Below are 12,303 nucleotides of genomic sequence, written 5' to 3' on the forward strand. Positions count from 1 at the left end.
TTAAGGGAAAGCATTAACTTTTGAGCTACGTCCAGAATAGCATCATCTTCATGGGTATTCCCTACTCCTAGGATTTCAGAAAACCTTTGATAACTAATTGAGAAAATGCAGAAGATCTTGCAGACAGATGAAATTACCAATACACAAGCTTTTAGAAAAGGAAAGAGGAAAAGAACAGAGACAATGGACTCAGAAAATGCAAATAGTGACATGGATAAAGGACAGGTTGGTTTTTTGTTACCTTGACTCAACTTTGTTATCTAGCTCAATCATAATTTCATGGTTTCTTTCATAATTTATTAGTGCTTCTCCCTCTTCTATTATTTAATTCTTTTCATTTCTTTATTCAATGGAGAAAATATAATCTTATGTTCTTTTTCTTTTTAAAAATGTTTTGTAGAGACAGGGTCTCCCTGTGTTGCCCAGGCTGGTCTCAAATTCCTAGGCTTAAGTGATCCTCCCACGTCAGCCTCTCAAAGTGCTGGGATTACAGGTATAAGCCACTGCACCATCTTATGTTCTCTTTTTAATGTTGAACAGTTGAGTTAGAAACATACTCAACAATTGACCTGCTTCTATTGTTCAAACTTTCCTTAATAGTCTGAGAAATTAAAGATCAGCAAACTGTCAGAAAATATTTTTTCCTCTCCCCAAATACTGAAGAAATTGGAATGCCTCATCTTTAAGACATACTGTTTGTTTTTCTTTTTAGACCCCAGTTTGTGGCCCATCCTTATCACTGGTTTGGTCAGGGTGCCTTTCCTATTTTTATTTATTCATTTGTTCCTTTTAAATCTGAATTCCCCACTCCCATTCCCCTCCTATACTTTGGACAACCAATCAATATGTTTATTTCTGTATCTTTTTATTTGTGTGTTTTTGTAATACATATAATTGCGTATGTCTCTGTAATGTAGTGTTTTATTTCATATATTCTTAATTATTTAAATAAATATTACATTCTTAAGGTTTAAAATATTTTTTAAAGGTAAACGGTGAAAAGTTTCCCTCACATCCCTGTCTCCCACCTACCCTGTTCCTGCCACCAGCCCCCCAATATAAGTAATTACATTTATTGCTTTCTTGTTTATCGTTCCAGTGTTTCTTCATTCAAATAAATCAAATATGAATATACATTCTTATCCCTGTCTTTGGCACAAAACTAACCATATATATTGCTTTATACTTTTCTTTTTTACTTAATATATTTTGAAGGTATTTCCATTATTATACAGAGAGCTTTGTATTTTTTACTGCTCCATGTTATTGCACTGTGTGTATTCACCATCCTTTATTTAACTGGTTTCCTATGATAAATATCAGTTGTTTCTAATCCTTTTCTTACTATTTAATACAAACCACACAACACTGTACCATCTTATGTGTACATCATTTGATAGTACAGTGGTATTAAAATATAGACCTTAATCTGTTTCTGATTTTCAGTCAGCACTGTTTTTTTAAAATAAATTTTATTGTATATATTTCAGGTATATAACATCACGTTATAGGAAACATATAGATAGTAAGAAGGTTACTATAGTGAAGCAAATTAACATATCCATCACTCACAGTTACCCATTTTTAAAATTTTTGTTGCAAGAGCAGATAAAATCTACACATGTTGCATGAATCCCAAACACAAAACAATTTTATTACCTATGGTCCTCGTGTGCTACGTTAGATCTCTAAACCTGTTTGTTCTGTGTATCTGCTACTTCATATCCTCTGACTTACATCTCCTCATTTTCTCTCCTCTAAGCCCCATCTGCCCTGGTAACCACTGTTTTGTTCTCTATCTCTGAATATTTGAAAGTTTTTTTTAGATTCCAGATGTAAGTGAGATCATGCAATAATTTTCTTTCTGTGTCTGGTTTACTTCACCTAACATAACATCCTCCAGCCTCATCTACATTGTGGCAAATAGCAAGATCTTGTTCTTTTTTAGGGCTCAATGATATTCCATTTATAAATATATTAATTCTACTGTTTTTTAATCCATCCATTCATTGATGGACACTTTGCTTGTTTCCACACAATTGGCACTGTTTTTAATACCTATCTATATTGCTATATATACATCTGATCCATTGCTTCTAGCTGCTGCATAGCACCGTGTTTTATTTATCCTTTCCTCAGTGATGAATACCTAGATTGCCTCCAGCATCTTGCTACCACAAACAATGACAAAGTAAATATCCTTATACATGTCCTTTTAAGAAACTTTGTAAGGCCGGATGCAGTGGCTTACACCTATAATCCCAGCACTTTGGAAGGCTGAGGCAGGAGGATCACTTGAGCCCAGGAGTTTGTGACCAGCCTGGGCAACACAGGGAGACCCTCTCTCTACCAAAAAAAATTTAAAATTAATCGGGTGCAACTGCTTACACCTGTAGTCCTAGCTACTTGGGAGGTTGAGGTGGGAGGATCGCTTGAGTCTAGGAGTTTCAGGCTGCAGTGAGCTGTGTTCCCATCACTGCACTTCAGACTGGGTGACAGAGCCAGACCTTGTCTCAAAAAAAAAAAAAAGCAAAGAAAAAAGAAAAAAAAACTGTGTGACAATTTATCTGGGAAAAATACATAGGAGGGTGATTTATACCTTGTAAGTTATATGTTTATTGCTAGTTCATTTGACTAGATATTATAAAATTACTTTTCGGGAGTGTTCACATCAGTGTACGTGCCCAGCATCAGTGTTTAAGAGGTTCCTATATTTGTACTTCCCTACAACCATTAGCATTAATATCCAAATTTCTAGTTTTTGCCAAATTGATGGGAGAAAATGATATCTCATTGTTTTAATCTGCTGATGCAGGTTTGGGGAAACTCAAGGATTGCTTGAGAGGTAAAAACAGTCACATGCTCTTATAGGCCGGTATTGTGGCTTCTTTAGCAAAAACTTAATAGCTTTCTAAACCACTAATTTCTTTTTTGTTCCATTGAAATTCACTATAGCCAGAGATTTTATTTCATCATAGATTGTAAGCATGAAAACTGTTCTCTTCAATTATGGCATCTGTGTTCAGCCTCTTTTCTCTCCAATTTATGACAGTTATCTAAACACTATACAAAACAAAAAGCTTGAAGGAAACACCCTGCATCTGAAGCTTACCACTGGGCTGGATCCCATTATCTGGCAAGAACACTTAAAGAAAAGCTCTCGAGAAAGCCTTGAGGATACAGTCTTACCTTCTGCTATTTAGATATAAAAGTAATTGGCTTTTTCAAAACTTGAAGATTGAATATTACTGGACTCTCAGTTAATTTAAATTGCATGCTGCACTCAGAGAGCCTTCCATGTCTGCTTGCACACTGACCAGCACTGACAAGGAGTAGCTGATACATACCAGCATTGTTTTTCCAAGCTCAATAAGCTTGTGGTCTGCCTTCAAAGGTATTCCAGGTGACTGTTGTACCAAATATGCCCCAAGGTCTAACAAGAATCAATGGCTATCCAGCATGCCATGCCTGTGCGCTACCACCTGACCTCTCAGTAATTCAATTATATTTCAGGTTTTAGGTATTCGTACTTCTGGGTACTCAATTTTGGACTAGTTATGATATATGTTGCAAAGGCTGTAAAATAGACTCAAATAACACAATAATGGCTTATACAGGATGAAGTTTATTTCCCTCTTACCTAATAGTAAGAGCAGTTTAGGGGTGCTATGGCAGCCCCACATGTTAAGTGTCCCTCTTACCTTGTTGATCTACCTTCCTCAATACACAGCCTCTATCTCTAGGTCTAAGATGACTACCCTCCCCTCACTCTCCCATCATGCCTTCCCATCTGCTAATAGAAGAAGGAGAATACAGGCAGAAGAAGGCATGCTTGTTCTTTTAAGGTTATCAACAAGTCAGTGGTCCAAAATACTCCTGCTCATATCCTATTGGAGGGAACTTAGTCATATAGTCACACTGAGCCGCATGGGAGTCAGGGAAATGAAGCCTTTAGCTGACAACTATGAGCCCAGCTAAAACCTTTATTGTACTATACAAGAATGGTAGAATAGACACCTGGAGATAGCTAGCAGTCTCTGCACTGTCCATTTTTCTATTAGGTTTTTGTTTTCTGTTCGTTTTCTTGGTTATTCTGATGGATTTCCTGTTCTGTCAATTCTTATTGATTTGCACTAATACCTTATCTATTGTAGAAATTAGTCTCTTATGGTTTGAGATATTACAAATATATTCTCCCAATCTAATATGTGTCTGTTAACTTCATTTCCTTCCATTGATGCTTACAAATGGATTTCTTTTGCCTGATGTCCTTTCCCTCTTGTAGCAACTTGCTAAAACTTGCTAACAAGAACTAGACCATAGATACTAATTACTACTAACAGAATTATGGTATCAATAGGCTATCTTCAGTTTTTAAAAATTTCTTATTTCTATTTAATCAATACACAATTTTTTCTTTAAGATTTATACATTTAACGTGGGTATAGCTATCTGCCTACTTCTGATATTAGTAATTTTCATCACTATAAGATGTATTACATATGTATATATATACAAACACATATATAACAATGAAATATACAAACATATACATATATCTGTACATTTATGAAATAAAGGTGAGGGCCAGGTATGGTGACTCGCACCTATAAACCCAGCTACTCGGGAGGCTAAGGCGGGAGGACTGCTTGAGCCCAGGAGTTCGAGGCTGCAGTGAGCTAAAATTATGTCACTGCACTCCAGCCCGGGCAAAAGAGCAAGACCTGTTTCCAGAAAATAATAATAATAATAAATAAATAAAATAAAATAAAGTTTGAATGTAAATGCTGCAAATCATATAAAAATGTAGTTGTGTTTTCTATAACTGATCTCATCTGGCTTTCAAGTCTCTATGCTTGATTGATAAGACAATAAAAAGCTTAAACTTGTTTATTCATTTTCTAGTGTAAAACAGTCTTTTTGAGTTATTATTATTTAAGTCACTTCAGGATTTAAGCCTCAATGAATTCTAAATTCTTCCCCTCCTCCACCTTCTTTTCTTGGGAAGTGAACCAAGTTTTTCAAAGTCTTGCACTCAGCCTCTGGGGAAAGATATCTGATCTTTTACTGAGGTTTTAACTTCCCTGCCTTGTTTCAGGGTGTCCCTTGGTGTTACTGTTGAGCCAATCCTTACAAGTCCATTGGGGATTCTATTGGTAGCTGCTGCTGAAATTTGCCATCCTGGCACACACTGCCATCTTCTATAATGTTCTGGCACCTTGTGGCCTCTCTGTCTAGATATTAAGCTGTTTGTGTTTCTTTTCTTTTCTTTTTTTTTTTTTTTTGAGACAGACTCTTGCTGTATCACCCAGGCTGGAGTGCAGTGGCACAATCTCTGCTCACTTCAACCTCCACCTCCTGGGTTTTCAAACAATTCTCGTGCCTCAGCCTCCCAAGTAGCTGGGATTACAGGCATGAGCCACCACGCCTGGCTAATTTTTTTGTATTTTTAGTAGAGACGAGGTTTCACCATATTGGCCAGGCTGGTCTTGAACTCCTGACCTCAACTGATCTGCCCACCTCCGCCTCCCAAAGTACTGGGATTACAGTCATGAGCCACTGTGCCCAGCCAGCTGTTTATATTTCATTAGTTCCTCCAGAACTTACCTATTCCCTAACTAGGATACAAGCACATTTGGATTCTCCAGCTGTTTTGCATGAGCTCTGGGAAATCTGGATGTTGTCTCTGACCTATTTATCTGGACACCAATTTGGCCATTTCCAATCTATGGCCCGGAGAGACACCATGTTGCCCTGATGCTGAACATGAGGACTCTTTAGGGAAGAATGCACTAAGCAAGGAGCCAGCCTGCTGTTCTGGGATTGCCCCCATTTATCTGTATGTCTCTATCATATACCCCCACCCGGAGATTCATCCCCTTTCCCCCTAAAGGGCAGGGGCAAGAAGAGCAAAGACATTTAAATCAGATTTCATGCTAATCAGGTTCTTATTGCCCAGGCTCCTCCTCCATGCACCAGAATGTCTTTTCTTTTACTGGGCAGTAGAGGCTTTCTTTATGTTATACCTTTGCTTCTTCTACTCTCAGGTTAATTCTTTAAAATTTTAAACAACAAACTTCTAGGTTTGTATCCTTATAAATTCCACTCTGTACTCCAATTTTCCAGATTTGGATATATATATACATATATATATGCCAGTTTGGTAGTTTCAGAAAATCCTTTTGTCTCAACACAGCTTGAATGTTACAACTTATAAGCATATGTTTTCAAATAATTGTCTTGCTATTGCCCTTTAAAACTATTTTTTAAACTAAAAGGTAAATGTGAATGCTTTTTTCCTTTTTTCTTTCTTCTTTTTTTTTTTTTTTTGAGACAGAGTCTTGCTCTGTTGCCCAGACTGGAGTGCAGTGGCATGATCTCGGCTCATTGCAACCTCCGCCTCCTGGGTTCAACGGATTCTTCTGCCTCAGCCTCCCAGGTAGCTGGGACTACAGGTGCATGCCATCAGGCCCGGCTAATTTTTTGTATTTTTAGTTGAGACGGGGTTTCACCATGTTGGCCAGGATGGTCTCGATTTCCTGACCTCGTGATCCGCCAGCCACGGCCTCCCAAAGTGCTGAGATTACAGGCATGAGCCACCACGCCCAGCCGTGAGTGCTTTTTTTCAACTGAATCAGCTCTCTACCTTCTCTGATGCAATAAGCCCCAAAATTGACCTAATAGCATAGTCTCAGTCAGAAGGTTGTGAATAGGAAATACGAAGAGAAATGAAGAAAGGAGAAGAATTACAAAGAAGGAAACCATGTTGTATACTAACATGATAAAAATGATTATTGAATGTTTACTATGTGCAATGCAATATGAAAGATGTTCTCTATATATTGCCTCATGACAACTTTTATTTTTTACTTAAAAAATACAATGATCTCCAATAAAGCTGCTGCCCATCCCAAGACCTAAAACATTACTAAAACTCATAACTTCCTATAGACTCCTCACCTACCCCATTCCCTGCCTGCCTCATTCTAGAGGTAATCGTATTCAATTTTGTTTAATTTACTTGTGTTTTAATAGTTTTATAGGCTGGGTGTGGTGGCTCATGCTTGTAATCCCAGCACTTTGGGAGTCCGAGGTGGGCAGATGACTTGAGGTCAGGAGTTTGAAACCAGCCTGGGCAATATGGCAGAACCTTTTCTCTACTAAATGTACAAAAAAATTAGCTGGGCATGCTGGCGCGTGCCTGAAATCCCAGCTACTCAAGAGGCTGAGGCAGGAGAATCACTTGAACCAGGGAGGTGGAGGTTGCAGTGAGCCGAGATCGTGCCACTGCACTCCATCCTGGGAGACAGAGTGAGATTCCATCTCAAAAAGTAAATAAATAAATAAATAATAACAATAATAGTTTTATAAAAATATATACACAACTATAATGTAGTCTCATTATACATTTCTATATAAATATATTATATATTATGGATTATATATCATATGTGATATATAATCTATATTTATCTAGATAATGTATCATTAGTTTTCTCTGTTCTTAAACTTTACATAAAGTATACCATATTGTTTACTTCTGGAACTTGCATTTCTTACTCAACATTTTACTGAAATTAATTCATTTTGGATATAATTTATTCACTATCAATGCTGTATAATATCCCAACTTGTAACTAACACAACTCATTTACCCACTGTCCTATCAATGGGAATTTGGGCTGTTTTCAAGTTTTCACCATTATGAACAACAGTGTTATGGAAAGTCTTAGACTACAAATACTGAAAGTTTCTCTTATGTATAGACCTAGAAATCAATTGCAAGATCAGAGGGTAGGTAAATGGTAAACTTTACAAGATAATGTCAAATGCTTTCCAGAGTAGTTCTGCCAATTTACATTCCCACCAGAAATATGAGGAAATTCCATTGATCTACATCTACTCTATGCTTTTGTCAAGCCCATTCATATTTTTGCCCCAAATGATGTCTTGTTATCATGTTGATCTTCTTTTCCCTAGTTGTTAATGAGGTTGAGCATCCTTTTGTATATTTATAAGCCCTATGGGTTTTCTGTTCTGTAAAATGTTTGTTCATGTCTTCTGCCTATTTTCTATTGAATTGCTGGCTTCTTTTTCCTTACTGATTTGTCACTTAACAGTATTGCAAATATCCACCAGTTGTGATGTGTTTTTTCACTTTCTTTAATGTGCCTTAATGAAGAAAATTTCTTAATTTTAATTTAGCTGAATTTGTTAGTCTTTTCTATTATGATCAATGATTTTATGCCTAAGAAATTCTTTCCTGCCCCAAGTTCAAAATACCTGCACTTACATTTTCTTGCAAAACTTAAACTTTTGTTTTTGATGTTTAAATTCTTAATCCATCTGAAGTTGTGTGTGTGCATGTGTATATGTGTGTATGTAATAAGAGATCCATTTCCTTTCATTTTTTTTTCCAAATGGTTAACCAGTTTTTTCAAGCTTTATTTGTTGAACAGATCCCATTTCTGCAGTAAGCTGCCATGCCTTCTCTACCATGTCAAAGTTCTTCATCTGCATGCATCTATTTTGGGCCACTCGCTTCTTTTTTTTTTTTTTTTTGGACAGGGTCTCGCTGTGTCTTCCAGGCTGTGATGTGATCATGGCTCACCACAGCCTCAACCTACCAAGCTCAAGCAATCCTCCCATCTCAGCCCCCTGAGTAACCAGGACTACAGGTGTGCACCACCACGACTGGATAATTTTTGTATTTTTTGTAGAAACAGGGTTTTGCCACATTCCCCAGGCTGGTCTTGAACTTCTGCGCTGAAGAGATCTGCCTGCCTCAGCCTCCCAAAGTGCTGGGATTACAGGCATGAGCCACCATACCCGGCCTCAGGCCACTCTCTTCTATTTCTTGGTCATATTGTCTATCCCTGAACCAGCACCCTACGGTTTTCTAGATTTTTAATAAGCCTTTGTATTTGTGAGGAAACACCCTGCTTCTTATACTTCTTTAGCATTGCTTTGGATATTCTTGGCCTTCTGTTCTTCCATATAAATTTTAAAACCAATTTATTAGGTTACCAAAATGTCTTCTGAGATTTTTATTGAATTTATATTAATTCCATGGCTCAATTTTGGCATAATCAATTTTTTAAAAAAATTAAGGATCCTACAGGAGTCAGACAATCTTGAGATCTCTTCCAAGCTCCAGCGTTTACTGGATGCATGACCTTTAACAAATGACAGTATCTCTGAATCTATTCTCTTCATTTATAAAGTGGGCATTTCATATGAAGGTACAGGTAAAGTACCTACAACACCACTAAATACCTGGTGGACACTCAACAAATAATTTTTATCATTTTCACCAATAATATTGCAATCTAATGAAAACAATATTACTTGTAAATAATGAACCATGATTATGGTTACACAATAAATTGATAATTGAAAAAATTGCAAACATTTAAAAATAAATTAATTAAGCCTTCTTATCTCTGAACATGATGTCTCTCTACATTAATTTAGATTATCTTTGGTAGCTTTCAGTCAAGTTTGTTTTTTACTTCTTTCATAAAGCTCTTGCAAATCTTTTGTTGTGTGTCAATGACATCTGTTCTCAGGATTTAAACATAAATACAGAATATTTAGGCTCTAGGGATTGAAAACTGTCAAGAGAATCTATACAAATTTACTTTCTGGAGGTTTTTTTTTTTTTTTAATTTTTACGTTGTTTTTGAGACAGGGTATCCCTCTGTCACCCAGGGTGGAGCGCAGTGGTACCATCTTGGCTTACTGCAGCCTCTACCTCCCTTTAATCAGGTGATCATCCAGAATAGCTGGACAACAGGCATGTGCCACCACGCCTGGCTAATTTTTATATTTTTTGTAGAGACAGGGTTTCACCACATTGCCCAGGCTGTCTTGACCCCCTGGGCTCAAGTGATCCACCCTCCTTGGTCTCCCAAAGTGCTGGGATTACAGGTGTGAGCCACCGCAGCCAGCCACTTTCTGGAGATTTTTAAGAAACATTTTAGGGAAGTGTAATATATATACAGAAGAATACACATATAAAAAATGTATAGCTTGATTATCACACAATGAACACACCCATATAAAAAATAAAACCTCACCAGCACCCCAAAGATTCCCTCACGTCCCCTGTCAGCTACTACCCCACACTCCCCTCCACAGGTACTTCTTGTCCTTCTAATAAATAGTAACCTTTTGAACACTATGTTATGAATTGTTTGTAGCTGGCACATAGAAGCACTAACTCTGGTATACCCTGCCATCTTGTTAAGCTTTTCTATTTATTAAATCATTTGTCTGTGTGTATTCACAGACGAAAGAAATAAGGTTCATATGGTGAGGCATTCTGCTCAAATCCGGGCTGTGTATCAGAGAAGACCAGATTTGAATGGTGGTCTTGTTGATTTTATTCTGTTTTGCTAATTTTCTACTTTGTATTTTTCACTGAAGTTAGGCAGAAATTCAGAATCCTGGTTTCTGTTTCTCAAGAGGCATATGTGCATGAAACTTTGTCCTGCCCTTATTTTGAGTTCCTCTGCCCGCTGGAGGACAAAGCTGGGGCTAGATCAGCAGCAGGAAGTGCCTGTGAGAACAAGAAATTTGTAGTCCCAACAACATGGAATGGTTAACCAGAGATAAACCATTAAAGATGCTATGAGGCTTCTTTTATTGTGCCTGCCTTCTATTTTAGAGAGACCCATATTCGGGAAATGCCTTTCTGCCTGGTGAAAGCTCCAGTGAGGATGAAGAGCCTTTAGCAGAATTGTCAAAGGAAGAATTGTGCGCCAAAATAAAAAGCCTGAAAGAAAAACTAACAAACACCCGGAAGGAAAACAGCCGACTTCGACAGTCTTTGGTCATGCTTCAAGGTAAACTTTGAGAAAATTGACATTTTAGATAAAAGGGAAAGTATATGATCAGTGGAAAGTATTGCAAATTAGCTGTCAAGAATGAAGAAGAAAATCCACACCTCTGGGAGCTCAAAAAATCACAGTTTTAGAAAAAATCACTGATTATACAATTTAAATACAGAAGCACTCTATTGAAGGATCTAGCTTATGGCTTGAAAATTTTTAGATTCTCCTACAAAATACTAAATATTATATTCATTTAATAGTTTTTAAGAGATTACTTATTGAGCATTTAATATACACGACTCACAGTGCTAAGCCCTAGAGACAAAAGATTATTAAGACAGAGCAAATATGATAAGTTACTCATGATGTACTTAGGTCACCCCTGTCTGCTAGGGAAATCTCTAGAAAATGGAGTTTATTGTGATTCTTCATGAAATCACTGGAATTAGAGTCCATATAGTACATTTTCATTTTTTTCTGTTGGGAAGAGTGTCTTGGGAAAATAATAAAAATAATAGCATTCCACTGGAAACATATAAAGAAGAAAGATCATCACAAAATACTCCAGTGGCTGGAAAAAAAATGAAAAAAGGAGAAAGACAGCATAAGCAAATTAAAAACTACTTGGCTTAATGCCTTTTTGTAGGATCCTATGTGATGTTCATGTGTTTATTTTTTCAAAAATTATGCTTTCCATTTGTAGTTAAGCACTATACATTTTTTATACAGCTGAATATTTTATAATAAGGATACTATGTTGGCAGCACTCAGTTGTAAAACAGTAAATACACAGAACATTTTGAAAATAAGTCCTTCCAGTTGCTGTGTACAGAATGAGTACAAGTGGTACAAGAAAGTGAGGCAGAACCACCAGAAAGGCCATACAATTGTCCAGTCTCACATGGTAGCAACCTACCCTAGAACAATGGCTTATGAAAATAGAGGGGTTCACAATGCATTTGGAGACAGAATAGTAATAAGAGACAGATAGAACACGGTGATGAATGAGGTTGAGAGTAATGATTCACATCCTTTACTAAGAATATTTGTTAAATTAAAGGCTTCATACTTTTAAGTAGAAATAGCCACATGTAAGTAGAAAGATGTTATTCAATTGACAAGGCATTACCTCTTTATTTCTTCACGTCATTTTTTTATTTGTTTGTTTTGTAGAAACAGGGTCTTGCTCTGTTGCCCAGGATGGAGTGCAGTGGTGAGATCATAGCTTACTGCAACCTCAAACTCCTAAGCCTAAGCAACCCTCCTGCCTCAGCCTCCTGAGTAGCTAGGACTTTTGGCATGCACCACCACACCCGACTAATTTTTTAAATTTTTCATAGAGATGGGGGTCACGCTGTGTTACCCAGGCTGGTTTCGAACTCCTGGCCTCAAGCCATCCTCCTGCTTTGGCCTCCCAAAGAGCTGGGATTACAGATGTGAGCCACCGTACCTGGCCTTATTTCTTCAT

General features: G+C 37.2%; 1 protein-coding gene across 6 annotated transcripts in view; it reads left to right on the forward strand.

Annotated features, from left to right (window-relative positions):
• The first annotated feature begins 5 nt into the window (after nt 1-5).
• The window catches only part of BEND6 (BEN domain containing 6), a 45,892-nt gene continuing 33,594 nt past the window's right edge, over nt 6-12,303 (forward strand). For all 6 annotated transcript variants that reach the window (XR_010112281.1, XM_063604923.1, XM_003828925.6 and 3 more), the window contains exons 1-2: nt 6-225; nt 10,670-10,847. Coding sequence is in view for 5 of the 6 variants with exons in the window: in XM_063604923.1 (XP_063460993.1) it covers nt 106-225; nt 10,670-10,847 (298 nt within the window). In the remaining variant the exon portion in view is untranslated. The remainder of the gene's footprint in view (nt 226-10,669; nt 10,848-12,303) is intronic.

Source organism: Pan paniscus, chromosome 5, assembly GCF_029289425.2.
Source record: "Pan paniscus chromosome 5, NHGRI_mPanPan1-v2.0_pri, whole genome shotgun sequence".
Lineage (NCBI taxonomy): Eukaryota > Metazoa > Chordata > Mammalia > Primates > Hominidae > Pan > Pan paniscus.